A 20,083-nucleotide genomic window follows, 5' to 3' on the forward strand; every position below is an offset into this window, starting at 1 on the left:
TGCAGACCTCCTTCTCCGAGAAATATTCCTCGGTTTGGGGTTCCTGCTTCTCTTCAGTCTGACAATGGCCCAGAGTTCACCTCTCAGATTTCTCAGACACTAGCTAAGGCTCTTAACATTCCTTGGCATTTTCATATCCCATACCATCCTCAGTCCTCAGGAAAGGTGGAGCGTACCAACCGGTCTTTAAAAACTATTCTTACTAAGATGTCACAGGAACTTCATCTCGACTGGGTAAGATTACTGCCTCTAGCTCTTCTCAGGCTCAGGGCTCTTCCTAAAAAGCCTCTTTCAATTTCTCCATTTGAACTAATGTATGGAAGGCCAGTTCTAACACCAGGTCTTTTATCCAACCCATCAACTGTTCCAGATAGCCTGTTAACTCCCCTTTTATGTCACCTAAGGTCTGTCCTATGGAGCTACGCAGACTGTTCATTACCTCAGCCATGTGACAATAATTGTCCACCTCCAATACACATCAGGGATCAGGTTCTTCTCTTCCCAGATTTTTTAAAACTTTCTTATAAAAAGCATTGCAAAAAAAAATACACTGAAATGAACACGATCCAAAGACTATACAATTCAGTGACCCTTCAAGGTAATTCTTGTGACTCCTACAGCTGCTAAACTCGAGGGCTTTCCTCACTGGGTCTACCTGTCTCATCTAAAACCTTTTTTTGTTTTTTTTGTTTTTTTTTTTGTTTTGTTTTGTTTTTCAAGACAGGGTTTCTCTGTGTAGCTTTGTGCCTTTCCTGGATCTCGCTCTGTAGACCAGGCTGGCCTCCAACTCACAAAGATCTGCCTGCCTCTGCCTCCCAACTGTTGGGATTAAAGGCGTGCGCCACCACCGCCCGGCCCAGGAATTACTTTTAATTGGGGGTTGGGGGGACAAATCTGAGTAAGTCATAGACTCAGCTGACCTCTGATCTTCTGTCATCAACTGCCATGAATAATCAAAATTCCTTTTACATTCCTAACTTCAGGCACTTCAAGTTCTTTTAAAAAGATCTCTAACTTCGGGCTCTTTGACTGAGGTGGGGATGTTATGTATATTCATCTATATTTGAAAAGGAATTCCTGTGGAGGAAGTGTAAATAATTGTAAGACAGCAAAAAGAAAAATTTCCAGGGAATGGCTCAGTAGTCAAGACAGCTTGCTGTTCTTACAGAGGACCGGGATTGATTGGGTACTCAGCATCTTCATGGTGGCTCACGATGTGTACACATATATATATATTTCCAGTTCCAGAGGATATGATGCTGATGATGTGCAAACTCAGGCAAACTCATACATCTAAATTAAAACAATAATTTTTAAAAAAGAAAAAAGTTCCACCAAAATCACTTTTTTCCAGTAGTTTGTTTGCTATTTTCTGTTTTATAAGGGACTATTTAAGTTTGTTTGTTTAAGACAGGGTCATATTATGTCACTGGCCAGGAACTCAAAGATCTGCCTATCTCTGCTGGGATTAAAGGCGTGCGCCATTACGCCTACCTTTTTGGGTTTCTTCAGTAAACAGTTTTGCTAAAATTCTACTGTTCTAGAAGGAACAAAGGTTCCCTGCACGGGGCAGAAAGATGCATTACCAACATCTCCCTGCAGGGTGCACTACGAACTACTTGTTTGGACCGCGGTCTTCTTTGAAAAAAAAAAAAAAAAAAAGCCTTAGCCAAGCACTTGGAAATGCGCATGTGCCGTCCTTCCGGAAGTTATTGCTGGGCTGCCGGAAGAAGGCAGGGAACCCGGAAGTAAACATTACCGGATCGCTTCGTTCGTGGCGGATGGTTTTGGCGTGGTCTGTGCCGGGACTGGGTAAGGTAGGGTTCCCAGACTGAGCGGACGAACTGGGGACCTCGGGGAGCGGGCATTCCCTGCAGGGACTCCTCCCGGTGACCGCGGACCCGGAGGAAGACAGACTACCGCCCGGGACGCAGGCGCCACCCTCGCGTCCAGCCGAGGACAGAGGGCCGAGTCCTGGCCACAGTGGGGCGGACTTCCTGAGCGGCCCTTACCCAGGCTGACCCCTCTGACCCCAGACGAATGCCTCTGAGCTTCGGTTTTCTCGTTAATGGGGATGATCTAATTTGGGGGAGGTGATGTGAGGGTCAAATTAGAATGTCTATCTTGCATTCAGTGAGTGGGAGTTGTCACTGTTCCCGACCTGTAGGCCCCTCCGCAGAACAGTGTAATCGAATGACAACAATACTTCAGTCTGTCTTAATCTTGAATGTGGCAGGCCTGCATTCCAATGTCCTGTGGTGTGTAACATGATTTAAAGGACCGACAATAAAGTCAGGTTTGGGTTTGAGATCTGTCTCTCTCGCTGATGTGTTGTTGGCTGGAGTTGTTAACTTCCCCAGACTTGTTTCCTCGCTGTAGAATAGGGTTGCTGTTGAAGATTAGGTGACGGTATATATGGTAAAGAAATGGTAATTGTTAAAACGAAGACGATTAAATCTACAAGTGTCCTCTTTTGCCTCCCAGTATACTTAGGCTACCACTGATTTCTAACACTTCTATTTTTATTTTTTAAATCTATTTTAATTATGTGTATAAGTAGGAGGGTGGGTATGTGCCCTTATAAGTAAGTACATGTGCAGTCTTCTTGGATCCCATGGAGCTGGAGTTACAAACAGTTATGATCCATCTTATGTAGGTGCTGAGAACTGAATTATGGTCCTCTACAGGAGCAGTAGATGCTCTTAGCTCCTGCGCCATCTCTCTTGCCCCTTGCAAAAACTTCTACAGAAGACCAGGCATGGTAGTGGCACATACCTATAAATCCAGTACTTGGGAGATAGAGGCAGGAGGATCAGAAGTTTATCCTCTGCTACATAGTGAGTTCAGGGACAGCCTAGGCTGTGAGATATCCTATCTCAGAACAAACAAACAAACAAATCTATGTATATTTTCAGTGGGTCAAACACAGAAGAGAACACTTTGAGCAGCATCATTGACTTCTGGTCATTAAGCACTTAGTATTGGTAAAGAGTAGTGTAAATATCTATTGACCACAGGCTAAGAAAGGCTAAGAAAACCGGGGAGTGGGGAGAGTTGAGGGCGAGTCAATCAGTTAGTTGTGAGGCTAGAAACCAGGTACTAGACCTTGGCTGATGTTGTCGGGGTTGGCTTTTAGAGTAGGAGTGACAGTATCCATTGGCTCGTCGATGTCTACTGTGGTAGCTGCTAGTTGCTAGTGACTGTTGAGAATGGAAATGTGACTGGTCCAAATAAGTTTAAAACCCATAACAGCTTTTAAAACTAAGTTGATTTTTTTGTTTCTTTCTTTTTTTATATTTTTTTAGTTTTTTTGAATTTGAAATTACCCTGAGTTGAGGAATATTTAGTTAAGAAATTTGCCAGGTGGTGGTGGTTCATACCTTTAATCAATCCCAGCACTGGGAAGGCAGAGGCAGGCAGATCTCTGTGAGTCTGAGGCCAGCCTGATCTACAGAATGAGTTCTAGGACAGCTGGGGCTACACAGAGAAACCCTGACTCAATAAACAAAAAAGGAAAAAAGAGAGAAAGAAATTTCTATGAAAGTTGATTTATTTCCTTTTGTACACATTTGTGGCAGAGTCTTGCTATGTAGACCAGGCTGGCCTTGCAGATACGATCCTCCTGGGTTATAGGCATTTACCACCGTTGGCCCTTTTTATTTCTTTAATATTGTTACTCAGAACCAAAGAACTGCCTATATTGTTGGCATTTAGTTTTCTCTGGGACCATACTGCTTTAGAGAGGTTTTGAGCTTGAGCAATGGGGCGTGTGATCAGATTTGTATTTTGAAAAATTAAACTGTAGTATGAAAAAAATTAATTGGGCCAAATTAGAAGAGACAGGTAAGCCTCAAAAAAATTACAACATGTACTAAAGTGGTAGCATTCAATATGAAAGGAATAGGTAAATAGCAGTGATATCCAGAAAGTAAAAATAATTGTTAGTAAGCTGAAATAGAAGAGCTGTCAATGAAATGAGCCTGGATTTCACAGGGGAGGCCAGGAGTTTTAGGCATGTTGAGCTTCTAGGTAGAGATGCCATAAACCATAGGTTACGTGGATTTGAAGATCAAATGAAAATTCTGTAGCAGAGAAATAATGTGGAACCCCAGCAGTGGGCTACTGTTCCTCCTGAATCCTTGGAAACTGGTATTGTTTAGAGTGATGAGTGAGGCTCTGCGATACCATAAGGAATCAGTCTCTGAATAAATGTGTAAGATAGATGAGCCTACAAAGGAGTCTAGAACAGGAGAAGGAATGCAGGAGTAACCAGTAACACGTTCTAGAAGCCATGGAATTAGAATCTACGACAAAAGGAGCAGAGCTGAAAATGTCCAGTGGGTGTGGTGATATGTTGTGTATCAAATAAAGCTTGCCTGAGGATCAGAGGACAGAGCCAGCCACTGCATTAAACATAGAGGTCAGGCAGTGGTGGCGCACACCTTTAATCCTAGCTCTCGGGAGGCAGAGATCCATCTAGATCTCTGTGAGTTCAAAGCCACCCTAGACTACATGAGATTGTATTGTTAGGAGTTTTTTACTCTTTTTCTCTTTTGGGGAGCCCACCACCCAGCTACCAAATAAACACACACAGAGGTTTGTTCTTACTTAAGAATGCCCGGCCTTAGCTTGGCTTAGCTTCTTGCCAGCTTTTCTTATCTTAGCCTCTGGGCTTTTCTTTTTCTCTTCTGTAAATCTTAAAATCTTACTCTTACTCTATTGCTGGCTGTGTAGCTGGCTCCTTCCACTCTCCCTTTCCAAATGTCTCCCTCTATATATTCTCTCTGCCTGCCAGCCCCGCCTATCCTTTCTCCTGCCTCGCTGTTGGCCAGTTCTTTATTAGACCGTCAGGTGTTTTACACAGGCTCAGTAACACAGCTTCACAGAGTTAAACAAATGCAACATAAACAAAAGTAACACACCTTAAAATATTCTACAAGATTGATTCAGTCTAGGAAAGAAACAGGGCCGGGCAGGGAGTCACACACCTTTAATCCCAGCACTTGAGATCTCCTGCCTTTGCTGCCAGTATTTGGGAAGCACACACACCTTTAATCCCAGCTCTAGGAAGGAAGTGATATGGCTGGGTGGAGAAAGGCATATAAGGCGTGAGAAGACAGGAACTAGAGCTTTTTCAGACTTTCAGTCAGAGGATTCGTGGAGATAGGATCTCGCTTTCCATTCAGCCTGAGGATTTGGTAGTGGTGAGAAGTTTCTCTAGTGGCTTGTCCTTTGTCTCTCTGATGTCTCAGCATTTACCCCAATGTCTGGCTCTAGGTTTTTTATTAAAAGACCATTTAGTAATTCATGCAGCAAGTGGGTATTTAGCACATTGATTAGTATTAATTTAGTTAATGTAGTGGTAGGTTTCATTGGCATGGTTAGGAACAGAAGCTAAGTCAGAGGGACTGGGGGTAAGGAGTGCAGAAGTATAGAAATAGAGACCCGTGAATATAGGTGGCGTGTGTGTGTGTGTGTGTGTGTGTGTGTGTGTGTGTGTGTGTGTGTTGCTAGGCATCTCTGAATATGGACCCATCTATATTTCTTTCTGACAAGGTCTTATGTACTATAACTATAGGTTGTTGTTGAACTCCCTGTAAAGCTAAGGATGACCTTGAACTTCTGATCCTGTATTAACCTCCAGATTGCTGGATCACAGGTGTGTACCACCACACCTGGTTTTTGCAGAACTGGGGAATCCAACTTCCCTGCATGCTAGGCAAACACTATCAACTGAGGCTTCATCACCAGCCCCTAAACATTGGTAATTGTTAAGGCATTGGGCCTTCATTGGAAACAGTGATGGGCTCTGTAATTTTTTTACTGGTAGAAAATTTTTTTACAGGAGGGCTAATTTAGGAATATCTGTATTAAAGTCTTTGAAATTTGAAATTTTATATACATGGCTTTCTCCATTTGTAAATTGGAATTTTGAGAGAACTGGTGCTGAGAATATATAGACTTTTTTTTTTTTTTTTTTTTTTTTTTTTTGGGATACAGGTTCTCACTATGTAGCCTTGGCTAGCCGTGGATGGGTCCAGTACATAGACCAGATTAGCCTCCAGTCCCCAGAGATCCACATACCTCTGCTTTCCAAGTACTGGGATTGAAGTTGTATATTACAGTGCCCAGTTTGTAGAGCCTTTTGAGGAAGAAAAAGAAACCCTTAGAACTAGTGAGATAGTTCAGCAGGTAAAGGCATCTGCTGCCAACCCTGATGACCTGAGTTTCATCCTTGGGACCCACATGATGATTGGAGAGAACCTACTCCTACAAATTGACCTCTTACCTCTCCATACATGCCATGGCATACTCAATCCCTGCCCCACCCCTCCACACACATATACCCACACAATAAATAAAATGTAACTTAAGAATGTAAAGAGCCGGGCGGTTGTGGCGCACGCCTTTAATCCCAGCACTCGGGAGGCAGAGCCAGGCGGATCTCTGTGAGTTCGAGGCCAGCCTGGGCTACCAAGTTAGTTCCAGGAAAGGCGCAAAGCTACACAGAGAAACCCTGTCTCGAAAAAAAACAAAAAAACAACAACAACAAAAAAAAAAAGAATGTAAAGAAACCCTCCTTTACAGGCACTATGGAAAGAATAAGAACTTATGAGACTAGACACTGCTATTTAGTTTGTGCAAGGACCCAGTTTTGATCACAACACCACAAAAAGTTTGAAAAGTAAGAGAGAGGAAAAAAGTGAAGGAGCGAGAATCCCTGATAAAACTCACAGTGTGTATCATTAGGACATGGTTTAGTAGTCTTAGTGAACGTATTCCTGAAGGCCTCCTTTACTGTAAAAAATCCCTTCCCTTTTCAGAGGAAGCCAGTTCATCATGTCGGCGGCAGCTGTAGATACGGTTAATGCCATCCCCCTGTCGGGGTCAAAAGAGATGAGTTTGGAGGAGCCAAAGAAGATGACCAGAGAAGACTGGAGAAAAAAGAAGGAGCTAGAAGAACAGAGAAAACTGGGCAATGCCCCTGCAGAAGTTGACGAAGAGGGGAAGTGAGTTGTTTCTTGCATGATCTGTTCCAATCCATACCCACGTCATCAGGCTCTCATCCTTTGCTTTGGTAGGAAACTGTCCTTTACTAGTTACAGATTTGTATTCCTCTCTCTTGTTTTCTCAAACCCATATCTACATGGTTTAGTAGTCAAATAATACTGGGGAGCTTATAATGAATAGCAATTACCCTTTTTACCCTTTTCACTCTGGTAGTACTAGAGCAGCTACTTTTCTATCTTCTTATTTTGAGTTCTCCCCATCTCTGAATAGTAATGCCTATGTGATTATTTGAATCAGTTGGCCATGGACACGAGTGACTAGTTCAACTTCTAGCTCTGGTAGGGAGCTCTCTCATCCCTCCTATCTTCCCTCTGTCTCCGTGTATCATTAGTCTATCAGGTGTATCATTAGTCTCAGCGTCTTGGTTAGGATGTTCCTCACTGTAATATAAATTGTCTTTACTTTCAGTTCTTCTGTTAGTGGAGAGAGCAACCATCTTCCCTCCCCTTCCCACGCCGGGATTTCTGTTCTTGGCTTCTGTGCCCACTGCCTTCGTGATTGAAATGTCATTTCCAAACTTTCTGCTTTATAACTTTACTTACATTTTATTACAGAGATATCAACCCTCATATTCCTCAGTACATTTCTTCGGTTCCATGGTACATTGATCCATCAAAGAGACCCACTTTAAAGCATCAGAGACCACAGCCAGAGAAACAGAAGCAATTCAGTTCCTCTGGGGAATGGTACAAGAGAGGTGTAAAGGAGGTATGTGGCAACCTGTGTGTCCCTTTGTGGGTGGAGATTTTGTGTGAAGAACTTAAGAATCTTTAGTGTGATGTTGTTTAAAATGGGAAGGAATTATGAACCCTGGTTTGAGATTCACAGTGTGTACATTAGTTACAGTCTCTTCTTACATGAATTGAAATCCTTAAACTTGGTCATCTCGGAACATGAAGCCCTACCTGGTTTTCTTTTTAACAAATAAAATCATTCAGTAGACATGATAGTGAGAGCCAAAGTTATTTCTAAATGACTGATAAATAAGATGTCTGTTTTGTTTGTCTCTGTCCTTTAATAGAATTCTATAACTACCAAATACCGAAAGGGGGCATGTGAAAATTGTGGGGCCATGACACACAAGAAGAAAGATTGCTTCGAGGTAAGCTCAGCCCTGAGCCTGTTAGGAAACTGTCAGCAAGGCTTTTGTTTTCTCCTTGTCAGAGAACTTGTGTTTTCCTAAAATTATTTTAGAAAAATAAAAACTAGTTTGCATGAAATTAGTCCAGCATCATCAAAGTTTCCTGCCCAAAGACTGCCTGAAAATTAAAAATTGAGACTAAAAACCTCACAGTATGTGCACGCCCACTCTGTAAAAGTTGCATGAAATCTTCCTCTGTACTGCAAGTTCTTAGGAAAGATCTGCTGTCTTTCAGAGGCCACGGCGGGTTGGAGCTAAATTCACAGGCACTAACATCGCTCCGGATGAGCACATCCAGCCTCAGCTGATGTTTGACTATGACGGGAAGAGAGACCGGTGGAACGGCTACAATCCAGAAGAGCACATGAAAATCGTTGAGGAGTACGCCAAAGTTGACCTGGTGAGCCAGTCCCCTGTTTTCCTGCTTTTCTAGAGAAGATCCATTCTGCTGTGTGTCTAACCTGACAGTGCTTTCTGAGTCCTGGCACTGTGAAGATATGTTGTTTTTTATAGCAGCTTGTCTAATTCAGTGGTGAAAACAGTGTGGTGCTCTGCTTAGCAGCGGTTTCTCTCTCTTTTCCCTTGACAGAGTCTCTCTATATGGTTCTTGCTGTCCTGAAACTTGCTATGTATACCAGGCTGGCCTTGAACTCCTGCCTCTGTCTCCCAGATTCTGGGATTAAAGGCCAGTGCCACCATGCTTGGCTGGCAGCCATTTCTTGTATCTTTTGTTCTTTCGTCCCAGTGTGACCAAAGGTGCTAGACATGTAAGAACAGGCTGACATTCAGATCTTCTTCTATTTATTTATTTTTTTATTTGAGGCAAAGTCTTACTATGTAGCGCTGGCTTACCTGGATCTGACTTTGCAGATTAGGCTAGCCTAAAACTTAACAGAGATCTGCCTATCTCTGTCTCCGGATTAAAAATATCCTGTGCCGGGATTAAAGGTGTGCAGACTACAGCTTGTGTCTAAGACTGCATTGTGGTACTCTCATATACCATGTAAGAATAGGTAACCTGCTGGACAGTGGTGGTGCATGCCTTTAATCCCAGCACTCGGGAGGCAGAGGCAGGCAGATCTCTGTGCGTTCGAGGCCAGCCTGGGCTACAGAGTGAGTTCCAGGAAAGGCTCCAAAGCTACACAGACTAGGTAACCTATTTCAGAAAACTGGATTTTAATCTAACATCAGTTTTTTTGGTTTGTTGTTGTTGTTTAAACAGTGATTCTACCTTCTTATCCAAATTCCTTCAAAACAGTAGTCTATTCTGTTTTTTTTTTTTCTTAAGAAATTGCAGATTCCCTATCTCGAAAAACCAAAAACAAAAACAAAAAAAAAAAGAAAGAAATTGCAGATTATATTTAAAGTTATGAGTTTTGTTTGGGGGTCAGCTTCTGTCTTGTTTTGTTTTCAGTTTTAAGGGTTACATGTAACCCTGGCTGATCTTGAACTCCCTATAACTCTATAGCTATGTAGTCAAGGATGGTTCTGAGCTTCTACCTCCATTATGCAGGATTATGGACATGTGCCACCATGCCTGGCAAGATCATGCAGTTTCACATAAAGCTCTGGATTTCATGTTTTCTTGAGCATTGAAATATATAGTAGTAACCTGAACCTGCCCGAGAACGGTCCGTCACCAGGAGGCAGCAGCATCTACCGTTGTCAGGACTCACTCTCTGCAGTTTACCATTGCTGCCACCTGGCTCTGCTTACATCAGGGCTTGTTTCTGCAAGGGTCTAACGCCCGCTCGCTCTTTCTTCTCTTCTTTTCTCTTGAGCAGGATCTCCTCTAGCCACGCTTGGCGCTCTAATGCCCATTTCTGAAAGCACTAAAATCACTCACTTTCAATGTTGTAAGTAAATTTTAAATGTCTCTATTCTTTTAGGCAAAACGAACATTGAAAGCTCAGAAACTGCAAGAAGAGTTAGCCTCCGGAAAATTAGTGGAACAAGCCGTAAGTAAAGATACAAGTATTCAGACTCTTTAAAGCAGTAGTTCTCAACTTGTGGGTCATGACCCCTTTGGTGTTTGAATGACCTTTTCATGGGGGTTGCTTCAGAAAACATCAGAAAACACGGAGGTTTATATTATAATTCATAACAGTAGCCAAATTACAGTTATGAAATAGAAGCAAAAATATTTGTATGCTTGGGGGTCACAACAACATGAGGAACTGTATTAAAGGGCTGCAGCGTTAGGAAAGTTGAGAACCACTGCTTTAAAACAATGAAATGACTCGTAGAATAAGACTACGTCTCCAGCCGGGCGGTGGTGGCGCACGCCTTTAATCCCAGCACTCGGGAGGCAGAGCCAGGCGGATCTCTGTGAGTTCGAGGCCAGCCTGGACTACCAAGTGAGTCCCAGGAAAGGCGCAAAGCTACACAGAGAAACCCTGTCTCAAAAAAAACCAAAAAAAAAAAAAAAAAAAAAAAGACTACGTCTCCAATAAGGGAGGAACTGAACTTTCTGTCTCCATCTCCTGAGCACTGGAGTTGCAGGGATGCACTGCATATACTGTGCCTTCACTTTTAAATAGCATTTGTTAGGACCACATTAACAATACTAGCTATCATGTATCTTAGTGATATATTGTAGTCAGAAGTTTTCCTGTGTCCTACCCAGCCCCACTGTTGGGACAAATCTCTCCCACCCATGTCCCTCAGCCACTTGGTCCCAAGTTAACACACAGAGGCTTATATTACTTACAAACTATATGGCCTATGGGTCAGGCTTTGTGCTAGCTAGCTCTTATAACTTAACCTATTTCTATTAATCTATATGTTGCAATATGGCCACAGGGTTACCGGTCTGTAGGCATCTTATTGCTCCTTGGGCAGTGGGCTGGCATCTCCCCCAACTCCACCCTTCTTCATCTCCTCTTCAGTTCAAATGTACTGCCTAACCTTATCCTGCCCTGCCATAGGCCAATGCAGCTTTATTTATCAACCAGTCAGAGTAACACATATTCACAGCATACAGAAAGACATACCACAGCAATATATGAAAAAAAAAGAAGAAGAAGAAGAAGAAGACAATCATAGAAAAAGACCCATAATACCAGGTTCCTTTTTTTCTGACTTGTTGCATATGTGCTGTGGTGGGGTTTAAACCCAGGTTACAAACATCCTGTCTTAGGGTTTTTATTGCTGTGAAGAGACACCATGACCACGGCAACTCTTATAAAGAAAACATTAATTGGGGTGGCTTGGTTACAGTTTCAAAGGTTCAGTCCATTATCATCATGACAGGGAGCATGGTGGTATACAGGCAGAAGTCGTGCTGGCCCCCTTGTTCAATCACATCTTCACCAGCTTTCTGTCCTTCACTACCTAAGCTTGGCTGTCCTGAAACTGGATCTCTAGACCATGCTGGCCTCAAACTCAGAGATCCGCCAGCCTCTGCCTTCCCAGTGCTGTGATTAAAGGTGTGCCCCACCACACCTAGCTCTTAAGCTTTTCTTTAGTTTCTTTCCACAAGTTGGAAACTTAGTTGGGTGACTCTTGCCCTGAGGTCACTGCTCCCTTTATTCCATTTCTTAATCCATGTATCTCCTTGAACACAGGTCTTTAGCGCCATTCCACTTTCTGGCTCTTTTTCTCTTCAAAATTTACTTTTTATAATTTAACCTGCTCAGCTTGCTTCTTTTCATTCTAAATCTTCATTAGCATTACCACTAATATCCACATGACAGTCTATACTAGGCTGAAAACTCTTCACTTTAGCCTCAGACAGACTCTCCAGACAAGGGCAAAAGCAGCCACTTTCTTCACCAAAATATCACAAGAATGATCTCTAGGCAGCATACTAAAATTCTTCTCCTCCGAAACCTCTTGAGTGAGCCCCCAACAGTTCAAATAACTCTTAGCACCTCTGTTTTCCATGCTCCTACTGTTAAGGCCCGTTAAGGAGTGCTCAAAGCATTCCACTGCTTTCATAACCCAGAGTACCAAAGTCCAGATTCCTCCAAACATACACATGGTCAGGCTTATCACAGGGATACCCTAGTCCCTGGTACCAACTTCTGTCTTAGTTAGGGTTTTTATTGCTGTGAAGAAACAGCATGACCATGGCAACTCTTATAAAGGAAACATTTAATTGGGGGTGGATTGCTTATGGTTTTAGAGGTTCAGTTCATTATCATCTTGGCAGCATGCAGGCAGACATGGTACTGGAGAGGTAGCTGAGAGTCCTACCATACATCCTGACAGCATTTTCTATTTGGACTTGATCTTAAAAAACTAGTGAAGTTTGGGGCCAGTGAGATGACTCAATGGGAAGAGGCAGTTGCTATGCAAGCTTGGCAACTTGGATTTGAGCCCCAGAACCCATATAAAGATAGGAGAAGAAAACTAACTTCACAGAGTTGTCCTCTGACTTCCACGTATACACAATGGCGTGTGCTGACTCAGTACTGCATAAATAAAAAGAAAACTAGTCAGGTTTAATGAACATGATGCATCTAATGATTAAACAAATGGAAATGAGTGTTTATTGGGTCCTTTGATCATCTTAAACTTCCTGTTACTTTGTATGACGATAATCCTATAGCAAGAGGCTGGAGAGGTAGCTTAGTGGTTAAGAGCAATTGTTGCTCTGCAGAGCACTTGAGTTCAGTTCCCACCATCCCCATTTCCAACTGCCTGTGAACCCAGCTCCAAGCAATCCAGTGTTCTCTTCTGACCCCCAAGGGAACGCACACACATCTGCATATGCACACACACAGACATGTACACATGAAAGACATCCTATATCAATAAAATGTTTTCTGGTTTTGTAGACACTAATACAATTAAGTGTTCACAATTGCACACTTGTGTCAGAATATATATGTTCAGTACAAGTGAGGAGTATGAGAGCTTATTGAAATGATCCAACCAACCAACCTTCCTGCCCTCCCTCCCTCCCTCCCTCCCTTCCTCCCTCCCTCCCTCCCTCCTTCCCTCCTTCCCTCCTTCCCTCCTTCCTTCCCTCCCTCCTTTACTTCAGTGCTAAGGATCAGACCCAGGGCCTGGTGCTGTACCCCTCATCTATACCCATTTATATTATATGTTTTTAAAGTGCTAAGTAATCAGTAAATTAAGTGAAAAAGAATTACAAATGGTTTTCCTTCTTTCCTGATGCAGAATTCTCCAAAACATCAGTGGGGAGAAGAGGAACCCAATTCTCAGATGGTAATACATGCTTGTCTTTTCTGGCTGCTTTCTCTTTTTCGATTCAGTGGCTTGTGGTAATTGTAGTCATAATAACAGCTCTGAATTACACAGATAAGCCTTTGTTTAAAGGAAAAGGAAATCAAGAACTCAGTGCTGTGACTTTTTGCTTAGTTTTCTCACTCCTCACTCTTCCTTTCAGGAAAAGGATCATAACAGTGAGGATGAAGATGAAGATAAATACGCGGATGACATTGACATGCCCGGGCAGAATTTCGACTCTAAGAGACGCATTACTGTTCGGAATCTCAGGATTCGCGAAGATATTGCAAAAGTAAGTCTTGTCAGCCCGACCTACAGCTTTGACAGATGATGTTTCCACACCTTCCTCTGCTTGTGCAGTGTCTGTACAGTTTGATTGGCCTGATTAGAGTCACTCCAAAGGACAGCATGTTCTTTTTCCATACTAGAAACATACATGGATGTTGGGTTTATCAGAACCCACTCCTCTGCCCTGCTGAACCCTTTCTTGCTATAAATAAATGCTAATTCAGTCTTTAAATATTTTTTCTTCTAGTATTTGAGAAACTTAGATCCAAATTCTGCCTATTATGATCCAAAAACTAGAGCAATGAGAGAGAATCCTTATGCTAATGCTGGAAAGAATCCAGATGAGTAAGTATCCAGTTAAATTTACGGACTTCAGAGTTGGGGTAGGGGAGTTAATGCTTTCTAATTTGATTTTGTGAATGGATTTTTCCTAATGGGGAACAATTTCTGAGACAGCTTTTTAAATGTTTGCTTACAGAGTGAGTTACGCTGGAGATAACTTTGTTAGATACACAGGAGATACCATTTCAATGGCTCAAACACAGTGTAAGTATTAGTTCTATACCAAGGCTTTTTATGTGAGCTTTAGGGACAAGAACCAGAGCGGTGGCTAGAGGTGCCTGCCATCAAGCCTTTCTGTCCCCAGTGTCTACATGGTGGATGGGGAGAACCAAGGTATCCTCTTACCTGACATGCGTTCTATGGCATGAGTGATCACATACATTTGCACGCCCAGATAAATAAATGTAAGAAACAAAATTGGGGGTCATAAAACAAGCATGATGGCATATGTCTATGACCCTATTACTTAGGAGACTGAGACAGGAGGATTGTCACATGTTTGAGAGAACTCTCTAAGAAAAAGCCTGCAGACAAAAAAGAAAAGAGGGAGGGGTGATGGGGAGGCACTGTTAGCAGTTACTTAAAGCTTGCTTTAAAACAAAATGCAGCAACTCATTGAGATGCTTTGAATTACTCTAGTGTTTGCTTGGGAAGCCTATGACAAGGGATCTGAAGTGCATCTCCAGGCCGATCCTACAAAACTAGAGCTGCTGTATAAGTCCTTCAAAGTCAAAAAAGAAGACTTCAAGGAGCAGCAGAAAGAAAGCATCTTGGAAAAGGTACCGCAAAAAAAACGACTTTACTTTCTGCACAAGAAGCATTAAACTTGGTACACAGTAGGGAGAGTCCCTTCTAACCCGTGAGGCATAGTCCTGTCCTTCCGCCGATTGAGTTGGTAGAGACTTTTGCAGTAGTCATGCCCCGCCCTCCAAGATGTACTTAAGATAAATGTCCATTATTTCTCACACTTCTTTGTGTCACCTGGGTCCCTGATACAGGACTGCTCAAGACCGCATCTCATGGTCTGGTCTTCTCACATCCTGGCTCAGATTTCTAAAATACTTTCTTAGGGTTCTGGGGAATAGTTACAAAGTGTGTGCCCCAGTGTACAAAGCACACCTTTGCTTTCACCACATTTGCTAGCTTCCCGTTGGTGGAAGAAGGTAACACAGTCACATCCAGATTCCAGGGATGGAGAAATTGGCTCCATCTCCTGATGAGAGAACCAGTAAAGTCATGAGACAAAGGATATCAGACATGCACCTAAAGAAAGAGGAACTTACAGCCGTCTTGAAACCAATGTCAGTTACCAGTTAACTAACAATGGGAGCATCTTATTTAAATGGGAAGAATTACTGATGCTTTTTCACTGTTTCATCAGGAAAGCTAGTTTAAAAATGTTCATTTATTCTCTTTGAAAATGAGCCCTTTCATAAAGATTTGATATAAAAGCTTTGTTATACAATGGATTTAATAATGCCCGTTGTCCTTTTAGTATGGTGGTCAAGAACACTTGGATGCTCCTCCAGCTGAGCTGCTGCTGGCCCAGACAGAAGACTATGTGGAGTACTCCAGGCATGGAACAGTCATTAAAGGCCAGGAGCGGGCTGTCGCCTGCTCCAAGTATGAGGAAGATGTGAAGATCCATAACCACACGGTCAGTGCTCAGCTCTCTACTGTTTCTCACACAATATCCTGGCTGCCGACCATTGCTTTCTCTTTGTTGTTGTTGTTGTTGTTGGCATTTTAGCTTTGCTTTATGAGGTTTTTCTAAATGAAAAATGAAAAATATTACTGTATTCACCTGCATGCTTACCTAAAATCAAAACACTTTTGTCTGGTGTCGATGTATACTTTGTCTAGGTTTGAATGTACACTAGTATGTAGATAAACACATATATTGTATATACTAATTTTGGGTAGAAATATTTGGAAATCGCAGATAGTATATTTCACTTATAAACACTATCATATATCTCTTAAAAACAAGTTTAGACTGTCCTGCTACCCTATTGTATCTCAGAAACTGACATTAACTCTTTAATTCATTTGGCTTTACTCGTGTGTGTGGTGTGTGTGTGTGTGTGTGTGTGTGTGTGTGTGTGTGTGTGTGTAGCGTGCTCACACATACATACCCACATGTACAGAGGTTAAGTTAGTGGAGTTGGTTTTCTCCTACTTTTATGTGAGTTCCAGGGATCCACTCAGGCCCACCAGCCTATGTGCTGGACATGTTACCCTCTGAGCCATCTCACTGGCCCCTTCCTTCCTTTTTAAAAATCTATTCACAAGAAATACTTTGAAAACTGTATTTTTGGTCAAGTCCAATCAAGTCTGTATTGATTATTTGTTGGTGGTTTTCTCTCCCCCACCCCCAAGAGACAGAGTTTCTATGTGAAACAGTCCTGGCTGTCCTGGATCTCACTCTGTAGACCAGGCTGGCCTCGAACTCAGATCTGCCTGTCTCTGAGTGCTGGGATTCAAGACTTGCGCCACTACCACCCAGGTAAAGTCCCTAATTTCAGGCTCCTTTTCAAATACTCTCTTGTATCTCTCTCTGCAGCACATCTGGGGATCTTACTGGAAAGAAGGCCGGTGGGGATATAAATGTTGTCACTCATTTTTCAAGTATTCCTATTGCACTGGAGAAGCTGGGAAGGAGAGTGTTGTAAGTAATTATTCTCTAGTTTTTGTTGGTTAGTTAGTTTGTTTGTTTGTTGTTTTTCTGGAGGAGATTGGTAAGGGGGTGAGATAGGGTTTCAAGTAGGCTTAGCTAACAGTGAATTCACTCTGGCCAAGGGTGACCTTGGACTTGTGATTGTACTGCCGCCACCTCTCAGATGCTGAGGTTACAGGCTGTGCTCAGGCCTGGCTTTAGGAGACGCTGGAGACGGACTAAGGGCTTTGCAGGCTAAGCAAGGACTCTGGCAACCAAGCTCCATCCCAGCCCTTGTCCTCTAGTTCTTAAAGGTGTAAGACAGCCAAACCCTGCAGGAAACATATCTTCAAATTCTACCCTGTTCTTCAAATGATTCGTAACTGTAGTCTTCAACTCAGAGTCTATTTCTTTTCCCACAGAATTCGGAGGAGTGTATTCTAAATGATGCAACTGGAGAAGATTCTGTGAAGAAACCTCAGACCCTCATGGAGGTCAGTCTGGAATCCTCCATTCTGAATTGTTAAGTCCTGGGCGGGGATGGTCAAACTTGTACCAGAGCTCTGTGTTCATGGGGTGTTTCAATTCTCTCTGTCAGCTGCATCAGGAAAAACTAAAAGAAGAGAAGAAGAAGAAAAAGAAGAAGAAGAAACACCGGAAGAGCAGTTCCGACAGCGATGACGAGGACAGAAAGCACGAGAAACTGAAAAAGGTACTTTGTGACGTCTGGGAAGTAAAAGTGACAGACAGCAGGAGTCATCATCTGTGGGGCTTCAGGGCATTATCATCCTCTGTGTGTGTGTGTGTGTGTGTGTGTGTGTGTGTGTGTGTGTGTGTGTGTGTACATACACCTATACCTATGCAGAGGTCAGACAACTGGCCGGAGCTGGTTCTCCCTTCCCTCATGTGAATTCTCGAGATTGAACTTGAGTCATCAGTCTTAGCAGCAATTGCCTTTACCCACTGAACCATCTTGCCATCCCTCAACTGAATTTCTTTAACTGATTAAAAAATGTCATCAGACATTTTATGCTCTATGGAAATTATCAAATGAGCCAATAGTAACTAGGAATCGTTTCACAGTGCAGGAGCTGACTCCTGTGTTCTTTCAGACAGGGTGGGGTTTGATATAACACTTCATATTCCACGGGGTCTTTCATTGTAGGCAGTTTTCTCCTGTCCTACAGCTGCTCTCAATCACTCAGAGGCTTAATGATTACAAATGCTCGGCCAATAGCTCAGGCTAACTATATAACTATAATAACTAGCTAACTCTTACATTTAAATTAACTCATATTTCTTATCTATGTTGCCACATGGCTCATGGCTTGCTACCTCATTTTCTACATGTCCTGCTTCCTTGATGGCTGGCTGGCATCTCCTCTTACTCTGCCCTTCCTCATCCCATCATTCTCAGTTTGGCTTTCCCACCTAACTTTATCCTGTTCAGCTATTGGCCAGTCAGCTTGTTTATTAAACCAATCATAGCAACATATAGTGATACAGTGTACAGAAGGATTATTGTTCTTTTGAACAAAAGTCATGTGATAGAGATTTGAGAAACTTATTTTTCACCTCTCACCACAGGCACTGAATGCAGAGGAGGCCCGCCTTCTTCATGTCAAGGAGATCATGCAGATTGATGAGCGGAAGCGGCCTTACAACAGCATCTATGAAAGCCGGGAGCCCACTGAAGAGGAAATGGAGGCCTACAGAATGAAACGACAGAGGCCAGATGACCCCATGGCCTCTTTCCTGGGACAGTAGTAACTAGTTGGGATCGAGTCCATACACAGCATGTTCATTCCAGCTCCTGCTGACTATAGATAGGAAACCTCGTCTCTCTTTGTTGCAGCCTGGCATTAATAAAGCTTTCAGAAGTCTGAAATCATTCTCTACAGTAAAGAAACAAAGCAAGCCAGAAAGAGCATACAGTTGTGGGTTAAGGTTAAAATCATCCATTCTAATTAGATTTGGAAGAGACTTTGGCTGTCTTCCCCTCAAGAGCGTCTTGCAGAGCCTGGCACCTAAGAGTGATAAAGGCAAGGGGATCAAGAGTTCAAGGTCAGCCGAGTGTGGTGGTACACACCTGTAATCCTAGCACTCAGGAGATTGTGCAAGAGCCACCCTTAGCTACATAGCTAGCTTGAGACCACCCTGCATTGCATGAGGCTTTGTCTCAAAATAAAAGACAAAGCCTCATGTGACTGTCCTAGGCTACAAAGCAAGTTGGTCTCAAATTTAAGAAAAAAAGAAGCCATCTGTTCCATAGTTTGCTCTCTGTGTGCTGTCTTCTGGTCTCTTGTATATAGCAGCACCATGTTGGAGGCACGTCCTCGCTCTTACAGCCAAAGCTCCAGTTCTTAAGTTACCAGCAATTCCAGTAGTGACATCACTAATAACTCAGTAATTGCAGTTCTTTTATAGGATTCAGTTTTGCCTTCTAAGATTTTGTTGGTTTTAAAAAACAAATATTCTATCTCCATCTGCATCACCAGAAGGAATTCTGCAAAGCATGTAAATATCTGTGTCCCCGTAATCTGAATAATAAATCTATTTTTCACTTGGTTGTTAAATTTTGGGGTTTCGTGCATTTCCTTGTACCTTACATCTAAAATGCTTAGCTTTTGAATGGTCAGCATTGACTGCTTCAGACTTACTTTGCTGAACATGAATTTTTAGACCTAGAACTCCCTTCTTTTATGATAGGAGATGTGGTTTTTACTACTCTGTGTCATTCAATTCTGGTCTTCATAACAGTTACAGAAGATCAGACATCTAGTTACCTAGTCTGCATACCCAGCAGGTGTGACTTGATAAAATTTGAAGAGCAGAAAAACTTGAAGCTGAAGGTTCTTCAAAGCCATGTTAATACTTACCTGGCAGGGGAGATACCATGATCACGAAGGTGGTTTTCCCAGGGCGAGGCTTATTCATTGCACTCCGGATGTGCTGACCCCTGCGATTTCCCCAAATGCGGGAAACTCGACTGCATAATTTGTGGTAGTGGGGGACTGCGTTCGCGCTCTCCCCTGAAAAAAAAAAAAAAAAAAAAAAAAAAAGCCATGTTAAAGAGCTTCCTGGCACATTCATAGCTGATACACTGTGATCTTCAGCCTTCCTAGCTGATGATACTGCTATGATCCTCGGCCTGCCCTGCCTGACAACATGGCAAGGACAATGCGGACACTGTTCGATTGTGAGAACGTGATCTGAGTCCACTGACTCAAATGCCTTCCAAACTGACTTTAGGAGACTCCGAAGTCAGCATCTCAGACATGGCAGAGGAAAAGCAACTGAATCAGATTATCAAATACCTGGCTGTCCATGGTGTCAGTCCTCAGACAGAGACTGAAACCACAATGCAGCCTTGGGGAATTCACTCAGTC

General features: G+C 42.7%; 1 protein-coding gene and 1 non-coding gene across 3 annotated transcripts; both read left to right on the forward strand.

Moving 5' to 3' along the window:
* Positions 1-1,708: 1,708 nt before the first annotated feature.
* Positions 1,709-18,582, forward strand: Slu7 (SLU7 homolog, splicing factor). 2 transcript variants are annotated; one of them, XM_059269259.1, is made up of 16 exons: positions 1,709-1,817; positions 6,825-7,010; positions 7,626-7,779; positions 8,093-8,173; positions 8,448-8,612; positions 10,102-10,170; positions 13,340-13,387; positions 13,569-13,700; positions 13,944-14,041; positions 14,175-14,242; positions 14,678-14,817; positions 15,534-15,695; positions 16,602-16,706; positions 17,117-17,188; positions 17,293-17,406; positions 18,282-18,582. In XM_059269259.1, exons 2-16 carry the CDS (start codon positions 6,841-6,843, stop codon positions 18,459-18,461), a joined length of 1,758 nt encoding a protein of 585 aa, XP_059125242.1. In that variant the 5' UTR covers positions 1,709-1,817; positions 6,825-6,840; the 3' UTR covers positions 18,462-18,582. The 2 variants fall into 2 exon arrangements, with proteins under 2 accessions (XP_059125242.1, XP_059125243.1); XM_059269260.1 differs by having other exon boundaries at positions 1,729-1,812.
* A 983-nt stretch (positions 18,583-19,565) lies between these two features.
* Positions 19,566-19,729, forward strand: LOC131918154 (U1 spliceosomal RNA). The gene has a single exon (XR_009380892.1). It is a non-coding gene; the product is annotated as a U1 spliceosomal RNA (small nuclear RNA).
* Positions 19,730-20,083: the final 354 nt, after the last annotated feature.

Source organism: Peromyscus eremicus, chromosome 8a (assembly GCF_949786415.1).
Source record: "Peromyscus eremicus chromosome 8a, PerEre_H2_v1, whole genome shotgun sequence".
Taxonomy (NCBI): Eukaryota; Metazoa; Chordata; class Mammalia; order Rodentia; family Cricetidae; genus Peromyscus; species Peromyscus eremicus.

Bases quoted from the DNA above. Each gene is read 5' to 3' on its own strand.
- Slu7 (XM_059269259.1), top strand. From the start codon at position 6,841: ATGTCGGCGGCAGCTGTAGATACGGTTAATGCCATCCCCCTGTCGGGG. The intron at 14,243-14,677 runs GTAAGTATTAGT...GAATTACTCTAG, and splicing joins TTCAATGGCTCAAACACAGT to TGTTTGCTTGGGAAGCCTAT. The intron at 16,707-17,116 runs GTAAGTAATTAT...CTTTTCCCACAG, and splicing joins AAGCTGGGAAGGAGAGTGTT to AATTCGGAGGAGTGTATTCT.